This window comes from Podarcis gaigeae (genome assembly GCF_964106915.1).
Source record: "Podarcis gaigeae genome assembly, chromosome: 16".
Classification (NCBI taxonomy): domain Eukaryota; kingdom Metazoa; phylum Chordata; class Lepidosauria; order Squamata; family Lacertidae; genus Podarcis; species Podarcis gaigeae.
In genome coordinates this window covers 18,836,686-18,856,253 of record NC_139693.1, presented here as the reverse complement: position 1 = coordinate 18,856,253, position 19,568 = coordinate 18,836,686, and the positions used below count along the sequence as shown (strand labels likewise).

General features: G+C 48.6%; 1 protein-coding gene across 1 annotated transcript in view; it reads right to left on the bottom strand.

The window, feature by feature from the left end:
- COPA (COPI coat complex subunit alpha) overlaps window positions 1-19,562 on the bottom strand; it is a 32,414-nt gene extending 12,852 nt beyond the window's left edge. The window contains 18 exon segments of the mRNA XM_083717836.1: window positions 1,029-1,117; window positions 1,120-1,257; window positions 2,072-2,157; window positions 2,745-2,884; window positions 3,953-4,035; window positions 6,620-6,695; window positions 7,266-7,332; window positions 8,040-8,190; window positions 9,831-9,913; window positions 10,426-10,561; window positions 11,344-11,443; window positions 12,482-12,591; window positions 15,661-15,770; window positions 16,742-16,818; window positions 17,024-17,104; window positions 17,505-17,578; window positions 18,442-18,555; window positions 19,409-19,562. Of these exon segments, the coding sequence (XP_083573962.1) occupies window positions 1,029-1,117; window positions 1,120-1,257; window positions 2,072-2,157; window positions 2,745-2,884; window positions 3,953-4,035; window positions 6,620-6,695; window positions 7,266-7,332; window positions 8,040-8,190; window positions 9,831-9,913; window positions 10,426-10,561; window positions 11,344-11,443; window positions 12,482-12,591; window positions 15,661-15,770; window positions 16,742-16,818; window positions 17,024-17,104; window positions 17,505-17,578; window positions 18,442-18,555; window positions 19,409-19,448 (1,755 nt within the window). The 5' untranslated portion in view covers window positions 19,449-19,562.
- Window positions 19,563-19,568: the final 6 nt, after the last annotated feature.

Genomic DNA, 19,568 nt, shown 5'->3' with positions numbered 1-19,568 from the left:
GCTCCTTTCGTTTGATCTGCGCTTATTTACTGCCACTGGGGAAGGATCCAATTCCCGGAAGCCTGACAGGGGGAATGGGCAGAAAATGGGGACCGCCCTTTAAATTTACAAGATTGAAAGTGGGGGGGGGGGGGAGGACACTTTCTGCTATTGGATAAGCTTTGGAACTTTATAGTAAGACTGATTTAATATAATGATTGAGCTCTAACTAAGCTTTGCTTCTACTAGGGACTGGAAAGGGAGAGGAAGGGCACTCGAGCTCCATGATCTTTACATCCATGAGCCATCCTCCTTGGCAAACTCCTTTCAGATCTTGGTCTCTGCCATTTCTGTTCACTCAGGTCAGCTCTGTTTATAAGAGCGCAAGAGCCTGCTGGATGCCCGTGGGGAGACTTTCAAGCAGGATCTGAGCTCAAGAGCACAGTCCCCCTCCTGTAACTGTTCCCAGCAACTGGTCTTCAGAAGCATTACTGTCCCTGACTATAGAGGCAGAGCACAGCCATCATGGCTAGTAGCTGTTGAGTCACACTTAACACCACGCCACAGTTAAAACAAATTGAGGTTTACAAGCCAACAACAAACCATGGATCCAGATCATGGTCTGTTGGGCAGTAAACATACCACTGAGAAGGCTCAGATAATCTAACTAGCCATGGTTTAACAAACTGCATGCATGTCTCTCTTTAAAAAGCAAGTGCAGGCTTCCTCTCAAGACCAGGTGCTAACAAGGATTTTAATGCTGTTACTAAATCCTACTGGGGACTGGCTGCACACCAGCTTTTTAGAGCCTTGAGAGAACTCCTGTTTTGCAGCTATGATGCAGAGTACTTTGTCCCTGGGAAGCTTGTGTTGTTGTTGTTAATGAGCATATCAGGTTTTCCCTGTCTGCACAGTGCTAATTCATGTATCTTCAAAACACAGGTATGGCTGCTGAAAAAGCAGGCCCAAAAGCAACTTCAGGAGAGGAGCTTTGGCTTATGCTTCAGAGGGCAGTGATCAAAGTAAAAATAAGTGCCACTTTTATTTACAACCATCCTGGATAGCATTTTTGGAAGCACCATCATCTTGATCATTGATATTCTGCTGGACGCCGCAGTCCATTCACGCTGCCCGCTTACCCGGTGGTGACGGCATATTTGATGTGGTTGCTTGTGGTGTAGATGAAGACCCCACTCTCGTCCCAGGCGCCGCTCTTGACCCGGATGTTCTCATGGATGTTACAAAGCGACTCCAGCTTCCTGTTGCAAATCATGATGGCTGGAGAGGCAGAGCAGAGGAGAGATGTCATGCTCAAGAGGGCTTACTCCTAAGTAACCCCAACTGAAACAAATCCAAAGTACAGGGCACTGGGACAGTGTAGTGCCTAGGCTGGGAGGCCCTGATTCAAATACCCATTCAACCGTGAAGCTCAGGGGGGCAGGTGTGGGCCAGCCAGTCTCTCTCAGTCTAACCTATCTCCAAAGGTTGCTTTGGAGCAGGGAGACGGAGAGATTCCCGTATCTGCAGCAGTGAGCTCCTTGGAGGAAGGAAAAGGAGACAAATGGGGATCATTCCTGTTAATGGCTCTTCTCTTCACTCAGTCAAGGTTTGCCTTTGCAAGCTCCTCAGGGCAGGGACCCCATTCATTCTTTCCTCCCACCCCTTAAAGCAACATGGGTAACTAACAAAGAACAGAAAGATGCCAACGTGATTTTCTGCAATAAAAGAAAAGGGTGCAGATCTGCTGGCCTACCAGCAAACCCATTTGAAACTACAGTGATTAAGAGAAAACCCAACATGTAAACTTGTGGGGAAAGAGCCTTAAATGAATGCACCACCCAGCCCTAAAGTTATGTATGGCACTTTAACTCCCCTCTGTCCCTCTGCCCCACTCCACACACACACACACACACACACACACACACACACACAAAGAGAAGAGAAGAATAATTTTAAAAAGTAGCTTACAGTCAAAAGCAAAGCATTGGGGGAAGATGAGGAAGCTGCAAAATAGAGCAACTCAGAATACGAAAATCACTGATACAAAAGCCTTGGGCCTTGCTGTCAAGACACCTATGAGGCCTCTTCTTACCGTGCTTTGCCAGGAGAGCCACGTGAGACATGTCAGCCGACCAGATGACATACTTCACTTTGGATATCTTGACAGAGGCCAGAGTCCTGCAGGAAGGGAGCAGCCCCCCAGTCCATGAAGTCACACCAGGACACGGCACCTTCCCTTCTTCCCCATTTGCCCACTATTCGAACGTAGGAGAAGCAGCAATCAATTGGCGGGGGTGGGGTGGGGTGGTGAGGTAGTACCACGGGCAGAAAAAGGCTTTAGCCTACGGACCATGTGAGACTTATGCCGAATCTGCCTCAACTGGCCCACAGAAACCAGCTCTTCTCCTTTCTCTAGGGCAGCTCTCTGGGAATCCCTGGTGGCCAAGAACACCCCCAGATACGCTACAATATGCACATTATCTGTGGTATCTTAAGGAAACCAGGCAGCTCAAAGGCACTCACAGAAAAAAATCTGCAAATGTTTGGTAAGGATCAGCAACTGGAAGCCTCTGGGCCAAATCCGGCCAGGTGCTTCTACTCCCCCATCCAGAGAGAAGGAAATCAGAGGGTTCTACAATTACAGCCTTGGGCTTCCGTATCAAAGTGACAAAGCTGGTAAAGGTCGTTGCCCACCTGCAGTTTGTCTGATGGACTCCACCACCACCACCCCAGGTCAGAGGTCATCTGCTGCTGAAGGTTCTTACCGTTTCTGCTGCACATCAAAGAGGGTGATGGAATCAGCATCTCTCAGCAGCAAGTTCCCAGTCCCAGCGTAAAAAATCTCATCGCAGTTGGGAACCTGGACCTTCTTGGTGATCTCATTTTTCAGGTTCTTGATCAGAATCTGCCATTTCAGCAGGCAGGCAAGAGACCGCAAAAATCAGGGAGAGGAGGGAAGAGAGAAATCAGGCACATGAAAGCGAAATCCGGAAGAACAAGACTCGTTGCTGGCTCAGGACCTCACACAGAGCTACTCAGCACCTTTGCTTGCTACTCAGTGCTGCCTTCTCATTTTAATCTGCCACATAACCTGACAACGGCTTGCAGGGATAGCTCACAATCAAGAGAGTGACAGGGAAGAGAGAGAGAGAGAGAGAAACAAACAAACAAACAAACAAACAAACAAACAAACAAACAGAGAGCAGCAGTGCAGTGTAGTGGCTGAGACTAAGCTGCGAAGCAGAACGCTCCATTTGAATCTTGGCTGACATGAATTGCCTCAGGGGACTTGGCCAAGCCATAAATTCTCTCAGGCTCACCATATGCAACACGGAGAACAGTGTTCCTGTCAGGGAATAACTGCACCTTCCAGAAAGAGCATTTCTGTTCCGATAGGATTTCCCAGCTTGATGGATGGGTCTCTACCACGAGCGCCCACGTGTTAGGACTTCTGCCTTGTGTTAAACGTATTTGCTCTCTTTGTGTTTTTAACTGTTTTTAACTATCTTACGTGTAAAATTATCTCGAAACAATGGTTTAGAAAGTGACTAATGAATTGTTGTAATAATAATAATAATAATAATAATAATAATAATAATAATAATAAATTCCAGTGCTCCAATGCACAGACTTCTTTGATTTTCATCCTCTCTTCCTAAATCAACGTTTCTCTATCAGGATTCCATGAAACTTGTGGAAGTTCCAAGCTCAGGCAGGAGAAGCTGAGGCTCATGGGAAGGAAAGCAAGGCTTGATGGGACAGGCAGAGCGTTTCATATGAAGCTTATGCCGAATCAGACCCTAAGTCATCCTAGCTCAGTATTTTATCAACACTGATTGGCAGCAGCTCTCCAGGGTTTCAGAAAGGGAGTCCCTCCCACCCTCCCTGGAGATTCCACTGGGGAATGAACCTCAGACCTTCTGCATGCCAGGCAGATGTCCTGCCGCTGAGCTATGTGGTTCTCCCCACTCACCGAGTGCATCCGATCCAAGACAGCAAAGCGGTTCCGAGCTACCCACACAGCTGTCAGCCCAGAGGAGCGTTTCCCTTCAGGAGCTGGGGGTGGGGTGGAATAATAAATGATAGGCATTAAGTCATATACCGCTGGCTCTGCTCCAGCTCTGCTCCTGCGGATCAGCTGCTCTCTCCCTACCCCCCCCCCCTCCGACTCCCATTTAACCTCAGGCTACATGTAAGATCCAGGCCCTCCTCCTCTCTGCCTCTGACACATACTTTTGGATTCTCAAAGTGGCCCACTGAAGGAGCCAAGCAGTCGCTGGGGGAACCGGCGCCACGACTGGCTGGCAAAGGAGGAAGCAGCCATCCCGTCTGACACGCCACTATGTCACGCTAATGAGCTATGCCTCTGCAGCCAAACAAAGCAAGCGCCGAGGGTCCTGTAGCCAACACAGGCCCCTCCCTTGCCTCTGCTTCCAGCAGCTGTTGCCTCGCACTGAAGCACAAAGCAACGAGTGTCAAGAGAAGATGCCTCTCCGGGAGAGAACTGCACACAGTGAGGAATCTGAGCCGCTTCAGATATGCAGGTGAAGCCACCAAAGACGCAGGGCTCAGTGCTTCCTGCAGCCAAAGGGCAGTACCGTATTTTTTGCTCCATAAAACACACATTTTTTCCTCCTAAAATGTAAGGGGAAATATGTGTGCGTCTTATGGAGCGAATGCAGGCTGCGCAGCTATCTCTGAAGCCAGAACAGCAAGAGGGAGAGCTGCGCAGCGCCTCTTGTTGTGCTGGCTTCAGAGATAGCTGCGCAGCTTGCTCTGGCTTTTCAGGGAGGTGGGAGAAGGGACAGAGGGCAGCCCGTCAGTCCCTTCTCCCACATCCCGGAAAAGCCAGCAAGAGCCACTCTCTCTTTAAAGAGCCGCGCTGAGTGAGCATGTCTGTGGCTCTTGCTGGCTTTTCTTGTTTTCCTCCTCTAAAAACTAGGTGCGCCTTGTGATCAGGTGCGTCTTATATAGAGCGTCTATAGGACGCACTTTTCCCCCTCCAAAAATGAAGGGGAAATGTGTGTGCGTCCTATGGAGCGAATGCAGGCTTTCGCTGAACATTGACCATGCTGGGTGGGCTTGATGGGAACTGGAGTCCAATAACACCTGGAAGGCCTTCCCTAGTGCAGATGACAAAAAAACCCCCCAAAAAACCCCAACACACTGGGAACTGCAACTTCTCAACATTATCAAGTGTAGTCATTAAAACAGACCAAGATGTCCCAAGCTCAGATCTCTCCTCACTCAGCAGTCTTTTAGGCTAGCTGCCTCAGTCTTCCTACCCCCGTTGTTATTGTTTTATTTATACCTCATCCATCTGGCTAGGTGCCCCAGTCACTCTGGGCAGATTCCATACAAAATATAAAAGCATAATAAAACACCAAACGGTAAAGACTTCCTGATACAGGGCTGCCTTCAGGTGTCTTCTAGAAGTTGTGCAGCTCTTTATCTCCTTGACATCTGGTGGAAGGGCGTTCCACAGGGCGGGAGCCACTACCGAGAAGGCCCTCTGCCTGGTTCCCTGTAACTTCATTTCTCTCAGTGAGGGAACCCCCAGAAGGCCCTTGGAGCTGGACCTCAGTGTCTGGGCTGAACGATGGGGGTGGAGATGCTCCTTCAGGTATACCATTCCGTCAGTTATACAGGAGATAAGTATACTGGGCCCTCTTTGCATGGTTACTCTGCAAATATCTGCAAATTATCCAACAGTTCCCCACTTGATGATTTTGGTGGTAATGCACATAATCAAAAAGGGAAAGGCCACAAGAATATACCAGTACCGCCTTCATGTTTGGAAAGCACAGTAGGAAACTAATTTTCCTCTTTTTGCCATCACACAAAGCGAAAAGAAGAGCCTTAACACTCTTACCGCTATGAAAATGGTGAGGAAACGGGGCGGCCCAAATATTTGCTTGCAAGAGCTACCAACATCGCGGGATATAAGAGCGAGAATCGAAAGCGCCCCAGAGCTCTGGGTGCCAGGAGGAGCTCAGCTCACAGCAAGGCTGGAAAGCAACTAGCAGAATTTCTGTGTCTCGGAACGAGGGGAGGTAACATTGCCTTTATAGCAAATGGCGCCTGGCAGCCACGCAGAGCCCATAAATCTGCTAATGCGGGAGGGCTGGCCTGGCTCATGCATCACTGGAACTTACTCCGGGAGCTTTTACTGCCGTGACGTCAGAGGCAGGGGAGACCCAGCTGGAACTTCAACTCCCAAGTGGAACGAGAGGCACTTGGAAGGAAGAGGTTCCAGCAGCACATTTTGATGGGCAGATTACACGCCTGGTCTGGAATTGGCCAAGAGGGAGAGAATGAGCACTGGGCACTTGTACAGCTACTTTGGAAGCAGAGAGGCCTGCCTGGGACGGAGCTGCTTTGCTAGGAGATCCATCACAACAGGCAAGCCAGTGAGGCGCCTGCTGGGCAGAGAGGCAGGATGGATAGTTTCTAATAACTGATTTATAAAAAATATATTTGCAACCGTAAAAGCGAGGGGGACAAACATGAATTTTTCAAGTCAAAGGAACCTGCCAAGAGCATGTGGGCTCCGCAGGAATGGTGGAGAAGGAACCCAGTTGTGATTTTCGGAGGGCGGGGGAAGGCAGTGGAGGCAGGGAGGAACAGATGCAAAGCTCACCATCAGGATTCTGGGAATCAGCATCCTTAGGAATGGTGTACAGGTCGTAGGTGCTGTTCTCCAGATTACTGGCTCTCTGTGGAGAGAGGAAGAATTCTACACGTCAGACCAGCTCTCTCGGGACTAGGATTTCTTTCAACTGTTTGTGCTTGTTTCTTTTGCTTGGCAATCGCGCTCCAGCATTCGGCACTAGCCTGCAGGTCAAGCCCAGGGGAAGCCCCACATAGAGCGCACTGCAGTAATTCAGATTTAGTAATCTAGAATTAGGCAAATTCAAGGAAGAGAAGATCTATCCGTGGGCATTAAGCCACAAAGGCAATAGACTACCTCTGAATCTGGAGGATCCAAATCTGTAAATACAAGCTGGGAGGGGCCGGGGGTGTGTGCCTCCCTGGAGGTTTCTGGTTGGTTACTGTGGGAAGTAAGGATACTGGACTAGAAGGGCCCTTTTTGTCCAAGGCAAGTAGCAGGTTCCTTGGGCAGCCGCCCTGTTCTTCCACTTTCTGAAAAGGTGGACATGCACATCGCCCCTGCAGGACTGAGCCCCACAAGTGGCAAGGCCTCAAAACGAGCCCCAAACCCCTTAGCAAAGGGCGATGAAGTCACCCAACAAGGCTTGCGGAACTCCAGGTTAGCTTCAGCTTACCGTGCAGAGGAGGACGGCGTTCTCTGCAGGGTTGTAGGACATGTTGAACACAGGGAACTTGGAGCCGCTGAGAAGGAGGAAAGTAACAAATGAGGAAAGCAGGAAGAGCACAAATAGTAGCTGGCCTGTGTCACAGCTCTGGCTTAAAGCAGCAGCCACTGACGCAGAAGGAAAGAACCCCCATGACCCCCCCCAAAAAAGGTCCTGGGCTGCAAGGTGCTCTGCTGGTTGTCTGCCTCCATGGTTAGGAGGTGGTAATGCTTCTGAACTACAGTAGCTGGTAACCACAGTGAGGGAGAGAGAGAGAGCCAGTGTGGTGTAGTGGTTAAGAGCGGTAGACTCGTAATCTGGTGAACCAGGTTTGATTCCCTGCTCCTCCACATGCAGCTGCTGGGTGACCTTGGGCCAGTCACACTTCTCTGAAGTCTCTCAGCCCCACTCACCTCACAGAGTGTTTGTTGTAGGGGAGGAAGGGAAAGGAGATTGTGAGCCGCTTTGAGACTCCTTAGGGTAGTGATAAAGCGGGATATCAAATCCAAACTCCTCCTCCTCCTCTCGTGTTCGGGGCCTGCTTGCTGGTTTCCCAACAAAGGCAGCTGGCTGACCTCTGTGAGAACAGGATGCTGGACTCGATGGGCCACTGGCGTGATCCAGCAGGCTCTTATGGTGTTCTTGTGTACAAGCAGCGCATGCAGCCTTCTCCGCCCACAAGAAGCACAAAACAACCACTAGCAACTGTGGTGGAAGGCATCGAGCAGATGAGGACCTCCTCACCTTCTCAGTTGCATTACGGCAACATCTTTGGAGCTGTTGAAGTCCAGCTGTCGCAGGAAGCGGTCCTTCACGTAGTAGAGCATGTTGCCATGCACAGCGTATGCTGGACGCTCACGCTCCAGCTTGAAGACAATCATGCCGCCATCGTGTCCTGGAGACCGGAGAGAGAGGCAGCCGTGTTAAGACTTCTGCAGCCAACGCTACAAGCAGACTCACGGCACCTTGCGGGGGGGGGGGGGAGAGGCAAAATAGCATGCCCTCCAGGCTGAAGGGTCACAGCACAAGGATGGAGCACTTGCCATGTACACGGAAGGTCAGAGGTTTAATCCCTGGTGTGGAAGCAGATTATACCTTATACAATGGTACCTCGGGTTAAGAACTTAATTAGTTCCAGAGATCTCTTGTTTACCTGAAACTGTTCTTAATCTGAGGTACCACTTTAGCTAATGGGGCCTCCTGCTGCCGCCACGCAATTTCTGTTCTCATCCTGAAGTAAAGTTCTTAACCCGAGGTACTATTTCTGGGTTAGCAGAGTCTGTAACCTGAAGCATCTGTAACCTGAGGTACCACTGTACCAAGCGAGACTCTAGCTCAGTATTGTCTGCAATGTCTGGCAGTGGCTCTACAGAATTCTAGGCAGGAGACTGACCAAAGCCTAGCTGGAGATGCCAGGGATTGAATCCGGGGACCTTCCGCTTGCAAGGCAGACACTCTTCCCTATGGCATCTCAAGGTGGGGCTAGGAGAAGCCCCAGCAGCTATTGTCTCAGTGGTGGCCCTGCACCTTTGAGCTCTTCCTCATCCGAGGCAGGAATGTTAAGCTTTTGGCACCAGCTGAAAACCTGGCTATCTTGGGAGCTTAGTGCCAGGATGAATGTTTATTTTATTGGTGCTTTTTGGTAATTTTTGTTTTGTTTTACAACAACAGCACAACAAAAACAAAGCAGCTGCAGGGCCCCAATCCAGATCAGGTGCCCATGCAGGTTTCCGCCTGAAAATTTGCCTTGCTATTTGACCCCCCCCCCCCCCGAATGCTGTTTGCAGAGAGTGGAAGCTATGCGAGCAATGTGCAGTCAGAAGGGAGAGCTTTTCAACAGGAAATCCAGTACCAGGGCCCAATCGGGAATGAGAGCACGTTCCAGATCAAGGTTCCACAGCAGCTTATTCTCTCCAAAGACCAATGCAGCCAGGTTAAGTGTATTCATTAGAACACTTGACTGTTTTGCAAGCAAAGGCATATTAAAGCACCTTTAAAGGAGAAGGTGCAAGATGCTTCAAAGGGCACTTTCCAGGTATTCCTGTGTTCCTCTTTTAAACCTCTGACATTGGGTTTAAAGCATGGGAAGACCTGCAAAGCCACAAGAGGGATGCAGGTGGGTGGGTGACCCCACTCACACATCAATCATGAGATGTTATAATAATGGCATGTGACTGACAGATCATAAGCCCCACCCACCTGTCAAATTTGGCCGGTGAGGCCAAGCTTGATAAAAGATCTGGCCCCTGGAGCAAAAGATTCCCCCACCCCTGGACTGGACACTGCCTACTTGTTAAATACATGAACTGATCCTCTGCACTTCATAATATTTGGCCCCATTTTCTTTAAAATTATACAGTTATATCTGCCATCTGCAGAGACCATTCTGTGCATGCCATGGCATGGGCTTGAAATCACAAAAGCAGATGCCACCATAAATCTGTTTGCCTTTTGGGTGAAGGAGATCCTTTTTTTTGGCATCTAGTGAAAACTCATCATCAAATCCAAAGTGACTTCAAGAACAGATCCCATTACCTGCAGCAAAGAGGTTGAGGTTGGGGTGAGCTGCCAACACCCAAAAGCGGTCGTGATCCCTGCGGAAAGTCTGGACTCCCGTGCTGGGAAGGGGAGAATGAAAAACAGAGGCAGACTAATTAACACAAAACAACTGGACTGGTTTATTCAATTGATAGCCTCAAAGCAGCTATTTTCCTAACAGAGGGGTTGGGGAACCTCTGGCCTGCGGACTAATGTGGCCAACACCATCCAAACGTTTACTAACACTCCTTCCTCACCTGACCCCAAGATCTGGTGGCTCTGAGTTTTGGATCCCTCCATCACACAGCGGAAGGGCCGGAGATCAGTGGCAGAGCTTCTGCCTTGTGAGGAGGAGGCCCCAGGGTTCAATCCCCAATGGCATCTCCAGACAGGGCTGGGGAAAAGCTCCCTGCTTAAACTGTGGGGAGCCACTGCAGACAAAATTGATTAGATGGACTGATAGCCTGACTTTCTATAAGGCAGCTTCCTGTGTATTCCAGCCAGGCACTTGGCATTCCAGAGCGTATTCTTTTAAATAGTGCAGGGCCCGATATCCCGAGATCAGGAAGGGCAGGCAGGATGGTGCACTTACCGCTTAGACATATCCCAGACACGGATGCTCTTGTCCTCAGAGTTGCTGAGGATGAGTTCCTGGCGGGGGTGAAACACGGCGCAAGAGACGTTGTTGTAATGTCCGCGGCAGGTGTCTACCTCCCAGGCTTTCGACTCTAAGGATAAGAAGGCTGGTGATCACGAACCACTTCCTTGGCAGAGAGGTCAGGGAGATGAGACCCTCCCCTCGAGCTTGTAGAGCAACTCTACAAGGTCCTACATAGGAAATTGGTCCTGATAGTTGCCTAGAGCAGTTCTGGTGCACAGCCTTTTCTGGTGCTAATTGTTTTTACCCTTTTAACGCATTTATACCCCACTTTTCTCCCAAGCTGGGATTCAAGGCGGCTTACAACAATTAAAAATAACATTACAAAATAAGTCATGAGCACAAATGAGTTAAAAGCTAAAATGCAGTTAATGATTAAAATGCAGAACACATTTGGAGCCAGCAATTAAAACACAGTTTGCCCCAACGTCAGCCCAGTGGTCAACAGTGCCTGCAACTTAGTTTCCAAAGGCCTTGGCCTTCTGGCAGAAGGATAACAACCAAAGGCCATCACTTCCAGGCTCTGCTTGCCTGCCTCCCAAGGAAGCTCAAGCCAGACGGACTTTTAAACTGGGCTGGCAAGGCATTCCTAAGGCTCCTGCAATCTTCTACTGCAGCTTGGCATAAGTTTGCCCGCTTTCTTCCCCTAACCTACCAGAGAAGCAATTCCTTCCGGTGCTGGGCTCATTTCTAAACAGCTATCAATGCTGGATCAGATTCCCACCCTGCAGCCAAGGTTCCTTCTCTTAAGTGCCCAGCCAGCCTAGCAGTGTATGCGGCTGGGTCCTTGCTCTTGCAACTTGACTTCATGGAGGGAGGGAGGGAGGGAGGAAGGAAGTGGACGGCGCTTACCATTCATCCGCCAGATCTTGACTTGCCGATCATCAGCCCCTGAAACTATGAGGGGCATGGTGGGGTGGAAAGCGGCCCAGTTCACACCACGGTCGTGCCCCTATGAGAAGAAGGTAACTAATCTCAGGCCGAGGCTGCCATTTTGGGAAGTGGCAACATACAGTGGCAACACGTGCCAGTCAGTGGGATGTGAGGAGCAGAGTTGATGTAGCTGCCACCCCCTGTCTGCTAATCCAAAGGGACCCACTCCATCCCTACAGTCAGAAGGGGCTAATGTGGTCCTGCCTCTCTTTGCTCCTCCCTCAGCAAAAACTCTGCTTTACAATCTGGGCCAAGGGGAGAGGAAACAAATGCAACCGCCTCCTCCCTGGTCTTCTGCAGTCACCTCTGAGCCCTCTCACCTCTTTACCAAGAATTCAGCCATCAAAACCATCCATCTTTCTCACTGACCACATAATGCCCTCGACTCCAATCCACAGTGAGCTCCTTCTCTTCAAAGCTCTCCACTCCTCCATCCTAGGACCCTGTTATTTTCCCACCTAGAGTTTCGTTTGTCCAACTCCACCCACACTTGACCAACCCAAGATTTCTTTCTTACGCCCTCAAACTTCCCTGCCCTTTCACCCTTTCCTCCTATGTCTGGAACCACCTTCCAGAACACCCTTTTGAGGCTACCTCTCTAACTTGCTTCAAATCCTTCCTTCGAACACCCACCCTGCTTTCCCCCAAAGCCTTTGCCATAACCTTTCAGTATCCAAATTATTAAGTCCAAGAACTGCAACGGACGTGAACTCTTCCCCCTGCCTGCTCCCTACTTCATTTCCCATCCCGCTTCTGGTACCGTTCCCCAGAGCTGAATTTTAGACCACACGCTTCTCAGGGCAGGGTGCTATGCTCTTAATACTTTGCACATGGGTGGCACCATATAAACAATGGTTTGCAATAGGCTTGATCCCTGAAGCAAGGATCTTTCTTGCAATCCAGCTCTGGAGGTTGCAGGTCTTGCTTCTCCTTGTTGCAGAATTACTCAGGGCAGGGTCCAAAGCCCCTGCCAACAGCTGCTTGTGTTCTGAGCAGTTTAAAATAGCAGTTATGCAAAGGTGCCTCCCCCATCCACCCCTGCCCAAGCCAGGAGTACCTCAAGGACGTGCTTCACCACTGCATCAGTGGTGCCAAAGAGATCTACTCCAGTGATTCCCCTAACGTCCGACTCCACGGCTCCCGGGGAGAGGTTCTTCTTCCTCAGGCCTTCACAAAAGGTGAGAGTGAAGAGAGCAGGGGCAGAACATGAGGTTAGTGAGAGGATGCTCCAAAATTCAGAGACAGGCTGTTTATATAAATGGAAGACATAAACGGGTGAAATGGAACAGAGAGAAAAGGGACCATGGGTTATTTTCATTCCCTACGAACATCTACTAGAACAATGCACAGTTGGAAGTGATTTCTACATTTCTTTGCAGTTCACTAGGGAAACTGAGACAACTTTGCAATCAGGAAGCAAAAAATCACCAGGCTAGGAATGCTGCCGCTGCTGAGTTACTTGGTTGAAGGCCAAAGAGAAATGGGGAAAAAAGTTAATCGGTACCTAGTATATTGGATCTGAAGCATTCTGGCCTCTTATTTGAAATACAGATTTGGCTGTTAAAAGCTATCAAGTTCACATAACCAGGCGGGCACTTTCAACAAGGAACCTGATGCAATGGGCTGAGATCCAGGAAGGTCTAGGCTCAGGCAGCAGCTTCCTTGAGTCGAGAGTGGAAGGAACCACCTGCAGGCCTGATCCAGGAGATACTGAAACATCTGGCTTCATGGAGGTGGCAAAGGAACTGAACAACAGATGGAAAATTTTTGGAGAAGCTACACAAATCCAGAGGGAAAGGAGGACACTCACAGAATGAACCAGCTATTTAATGCTGTGGGAGAGAGAGTGAGGTGTTTGTGTGAGAGACAGGCAGGCAGATGTACAAGAGCTGTGGGGATTAATGTGGTCTGCAGAGCAGTTAGACAACCTGGTCATGCGAAGGCACTGTCTGGCTCCCGGGTAGTTGGGTACGGTTAAAGGGGACTCTGAAAGCTCAGGCAAGAACTGAAGAACAAGCATCACCCTCGGAGCGTTAGACCACCCTGGACGCAGCTCACAGCACTCCCAACTCATTAGGAAGTCTAGCACCATCTTGTTTCTAGAGCTTTTCCAGAACTCCCCAGCCCAGCCTTTTGCTGCCTGGAACCTCAATAAGGCTCAACCTTTTAAGAACAAAGAGTGCCCCCGGCAAGGAATGGTTAGGAAATTGCTGTGAAACATTAACTCTTGTTAAGCCTTCCCTTCCTGCCATCCATGTCAAGGCTCAGCTTCCACCTGGATTAAAAGGGTGCAGGGAGGAAAAAAGGGAGTTATTTCAGAAACACCCCCGACAGGTTATTGTTAGTATCAAGAGCAGGGAAACTTCAGTTACAACGCAGCTTTTTCATGCATTTTAATACGGCAACCAGAATCCAGACCCAAATTGGCTCCTTTCACGCACTCTTTCAGCAGGAACAACGAGGACCCTGCACTCAGTTGCCCTAGAAACCCACCCATATGGCTGATATGACTGTCTGTTTTCTCCAAGAAGTGCAGCAAATCCACAACATCCCTCTAATTATCAGGAGAGTTCGGGACGAGGCTACAAATCACTATAAACCCAGGATAAAATTTCCATTGTCAAATGTAAGGAACAAGAATTAGCACAGGGAGGTAGTGAAAGACATTCCAGGTTCCAATTGAGCTTGGCCAGCTCACTAGGTGGACTTAAGACAAGCTATGGACCTATCTGCATCATGGGGACAATTCTGGCCTACCGTTGTTGTGCAGGTGACACTCCCTTCGCCCCAGCACTTTGCTCTCTAACTGGCATTTTGAGAGAGGATAACAACCAGCAGTGGGAATTAACTCAACATTTCCAGATCTTGGAATAGTTTATGGGTCTTCCAAACAACCAGTTTGGAATTCTGCTGAGAGAGTCTGTGAACGTAGCAACAAGGGTGCTGTTAAAAGAGATTACAAAGCTCTCCTCGTCAGTAGCCAGGAAGCAGCAATCCTCTCTCCTGCCCTCCCCACAGCTGGGTCATGTCTGAATGTGTGCTACGAAACTCCAGCAGCCCACCTAGCTGAAAACTGCAGTCGAGAAAGCGGAAAGTCTATTGTGCACTCACGAGGGGAGGGGCCGTTGCCCCCAGATTTCATGTTCCACACTCCCACCTCCTCAGACTCCCTCTTTTACAACCAGGGCATGACTCCCTAGCTTTAAGCATTCTGCAAAGAATCCCTTGTCAGTGGCCAGGGGTGATGGAAGTTGCAGTTCAGCAATAGCTGGAACACCAAAAGTTCATCACACTTGCATAACAGGTTTACTTTCCAGAGGGCTTCCAGGAGCTAGACCCCAAGGCCTGCAGCTTCACTGGAGCAGGATCCTTCCTCCATGAGCACCCAGGTGCCTTGGCTCCTTTGCTCTGGCCCAGGGGCCCATCATATGGGCCTGCATACTCCCAAATTGTGTGATGCCGTTTCCACCAGATCAAGAACAGATTCTTTGAACTTGGGGTCCAATGAGATTCAATGCACTACAGAAATTGGGGAAAGAGCATTATTCCATCGTGCATCCAGTTAAACTGATACCACGACGCACAATTCTCTGATGGAATTTGCTGCCAGAAGATGAAGTGAGGGCTGCAGCCATAGATGTCTTTAAACAGGGATTCGGCAGCCATAGTGAAGAAAGAGACATCTATCAGCAGCTACTGGCCATGTTAACTAAACTGAATCCCAGTTGCTGGCATCAAAAGTGGAAGAGGGCAGTTGGGAGAGGGCTTCTCAGAGGCATCTGGCTAACTGCAGAGGAATTTCCTAGAGGTATTTGATTGGTTGGACAACTCTGATCACACGCAGAGCCCCAAGGTTCATGGCTCCTTCCACGTAGTGCTGAGTTGCTAGTTGCACATTTACACCCAGCACAGGGGTTTCCTGCACTTCTCAACTGCTGTTAACAGCTGAGGAGCCACAAACTGATGCTAAGTGTGCAGAGTGGGCAGTTTCTACCCAAAATTAAATGGAATCAAGCAAAACAGAGGGAAACACAGTGCCAGGATCTCCTGTGGTTTCACAGCACCTTCTGCAAAGCAGAGCTGGTGCCATAGAGATGGGGCTGGACTCTAATTACTCCTCTGCCCTGCCGGGATGGTCTACGGTCAACTTCTCCTTCTCTCGTGCTCCGCTTTCAACAACTGCAGTTTTGACCGCGGTGCTGCTGCTGGACAGCCCCCTCGACCTGGGCAGCTCACCAGAAATATCCCAAACGCGCACAGTCTGATCCAAGCTGGCTGATACCACCAGATCCTCCGAAGGGTGAAACTGAGCGCACATCACGTAATGGTTGTGTCCAGTCAGCACACTAGGAAGAAGGCAAGGAAGAGAGGGAAACACTTATGAGTAGTTCCTCTGAGAATTCAGGATCAAAGACATTCATTCAACAAGACAGCAGGGAGCAATTTATTTAGAAAATTCATGAGTCATCGATGCCTTCAGTATAAACCTCTTGCAAAGGGCCAACAATGCATGTTAGGGGCTAGCTGCCCTTTTGCGCCATTCCTGACAAGGCCAGAAAAACAACAGCATTTCTTGGCTCTCCAGATCTCCACACTCTCAGCTATCTGCAATGTACTAAGTGAGGAAATTCACTTCAAGCAGCAGGTGTCAAACATGAGATCTGCTATCCACCTTCCACCTTTAACTCCCAGGAGGATCAAAGTCAAGGGAAGAGGCTTGGTGAGCACTCCAGTCATGCTTCTCACTCTCAGCTTACTGATTATTTGTTTTTACTTATTAAGTGTTATTATTAATTTTATTACTTGCCCTTTACCAACAAGTCCTATGGCGAGTTACAGGAATTTAAAATTCAGAATTAAAAACAGTTAAAACATTGCATTCACAATAGGTTGATTTCTGAAACACGTAATTCAGGTGGCATATTTGGTTGCATTTTGATCCCACCCTTCCTTCAAGGAACCTGGGGTAGCTGATGCAGTTCTCCTCCCTCCTCCTCCTAACAATCCTGCAATGTAAGTTATGCCAAGACATAGCACACTCAGAAAGCACCCAGTGGGTTTCAAAGATGAGCAGTTCCAGCCTGACACTAACCACTATGCCTGACTTATGAGGCTGCTGCATTTCTGAGAAAGTGTACCTGAAATCCTCTGAACACTTAGAAAATGCTATATATATAATATGATGACAACATGATTTTATAAATTGTCCAATTTCACCTATGAATTGAAGAATACAAGGCTCAGGGGTTGCTTTCAATAAAAGTGCTTTTGAACCACAAACAAAAGACATCTGAATGAAGAAATATGTTTTGGTTACCAAACACAGGTTCTGGACTGCCAGTTCCAAACCCGAATGGTTTGATCATCAGAAGCACTCAGGATCCAAGGGTATTCCTACGAACAAAAAAAATACACATCCCTTTCTTTTCTTTCTGCTACATACTGCTTTCATGAAAAGAGGCAGCAAAGATACTTTGCAGAGCTGCTGCCCCAGTGCTGTTTTAGGGCCTTCAGACCTAAAGGCCTGTAGAGCGTCAAAACAGGATCTTGGCAGGAAAAAGCAAAACAGGCAGGATTGGGATCGCCTTGCTGGACTCACATGATGGAAGAATGTGGTGCGGATGTAATCCAAGTGGCCCAACAAGGTGAAGAGACAGCGACGCAGCTTGTAATTCCAGACCTGAAAGTCAGACATGACAGGGTGTATATATCAGACAGCTGAGCACTCCAGATTCCCCCACAAGCATCCCATTTGGCAACTTTAAACATATTCATCCGTCTGTGCTAAGACTACTGCTAAATGAGCCTTCTGCCCAGCTATGGCTCTATCTTGGGTCTCTCCAAAGAAAACAGAGTAATAGTAAGGGCTATAGGGCTCATCAAGTCCAGCATACTACTTCTGCCTGCTGTCAGTCATATCCCACTGAGGAGCCCCAAAGTGGGGTTGTCTTCAGCACTTGGCAGTCAGAGATATACTGCCACTGCCCATGCAGGCACTATTGCACTGTCGTGGCTAATAGCTTTCGAAAGATTTCTCCTCCTGCTGACTTCTTGCAAGAGGGTGAAGAGATCCTTGTTACCTTAATTTTGTAGTCATCCCCTCCAGACACGAAGAGTGGCTGCTGTTTGTGGAAATCAATCCCTCTGACAGGGCCTAGAAACACACACATACAAAAGACTGTGTAAATATTTCCCCATTTCTGGTACTTATTAAACAGGAGTACTCAATAGATTTTTGTCCATTCCAGTTGGCTACTTTGATTTCTTCTCCTAGTCCCTTCCCTGTCCCAGGACCTTCTCCTGTCAATGAGAAAGAGTTCTTACTTGACTCAACACTGGGATTCCATAGCCCCAAACCATACTGCTCCTCCAGCCGACTCTTAGTTGCTTTGGCGGCAACAGCAGCTGCAAGACGCCACAGCTGCAAGACTCTCTTGTCCTATACACACACATACACCTTCCTTGGGACTGAGATCCAACAGCCTGCTGGGGGGATTGTGTGAGGTTGATGGGCTGCAATTGGGTCTACTTTTAGCCCACGTTTCTTGCAAACCCCACTCTAGAAAGATCCAATTTTCATGAACTCCCACCTTGGAACTTTATACTGCAGCTTCTGTTACAAAAATCCCACCACAGCACTTAAAAACAAATATGCACTTCCCCCCCATCCCAAATATAGCTCCAAGTTCATAGAATAACATGAACAGGAACAGAATAAAGGAAAGAAGTTAATTCAGAGGATGAGTCTCTCTGCATATAAAAAGGTGGCAGACAAAGGCCTATATAGGTTTAAGTTAAATTTGCTTTGAAGTGTTGCAGCAAAACATGTCACAAAAACCTTCATACAGGCAATCAAACATCCACTTGCCAATTTGAGATGATCAGAGCCACTTGTATTTCTGCTTCTACTCACATCATGATTTGCAGTAAGATATGCAATAAAGCACCACAGGCTCCCACATTTTTTAGGCAAGAGATCCTGCATATATGTGAACATTGTAAGGGAGCTCCACTTACCATCGTGTTCATCAAATTTGTCAATGAGTGTACACATCCGGTAGTCCCAGAGCTGGATTACTCCATTGTGCAGACTTGTTAAGATCCAAGGCCGCTTAGGGTGAAAGCTCAGCCCTGGGAAGGAAAAGGGGGAAGGATGGTTTTAATGTATTTTTAATCTTTGTTGGAAGCCGCCCAGAGTGGCTGGGGAAGCCCAGCCAGATGGGCAGAGTACAAATTATAAATTATTATTATTATTATTATTGACAACATATTTGTTCTTACTATTTTTGCTGTCTACATTCCATGCAGCCAGCCAGCAAAATATTTAACTTCCAGTGGAAATTTGAACCCGTCTCCTGGGTCACATTCAAATCCACTAACCATTACACCACACTGACTCCAAGGCTCCCCCATCTCTGGTGGGTAACTGCCACATTGCCTCGACCCCAAATTTCAGACACATATGGATCTACATTACCCAATGATATATGAAAAAAACTTAAGTCCCTGTTTTATGGCATATATTAAAGTGTGTGGACACGAACAGAGCTATATATTGGCTGGTAACTATTCACGTACACACCCTTTAATATACTCACTATGCAAACCCACATAAACGTATATAAATACATACATAAATGTGTGTGTATACATATATAACGTTTGTAGATGTGATTTATCTCTCTCTCTCACACACAAATGTGCCAACATTCCCGTTATCTACCAACAACGCAAGAAGTTGCGCTTGTAACCTTCACTACTTTCGCACTGATTCCCCAAGGCGGAAAAACCCTCTGCCCCAATGGCAATCCCGTGCAGGTCTACTCGGAAGCAAGCCCCGCCATTCTTAACGGGGAGCACTTCACACGTAAGCGGAAGGCTACGACCGTGCGCGCACTAACCCGGGAGCAAAGCAGCAGGGCTTACTCCCGAGTAGACCTGAGCAACGCTAAGGAGACGGGCCCTCCTCCCCCTCCCCGGGTACCTTTGACGCGGGCCGATTTAGTCTCGAACTTGGTGAGCATCTTCGGGCCTGGCAGCCTCCGCGCCCCGAAGCAGAAGCGACAACCGGAGCAGCCTCCACGTCACCGCCCGCTGCCGGAGCGTCCCGCAAGCCAACTCAGCACTTCCGCTTCCGTCTAGGA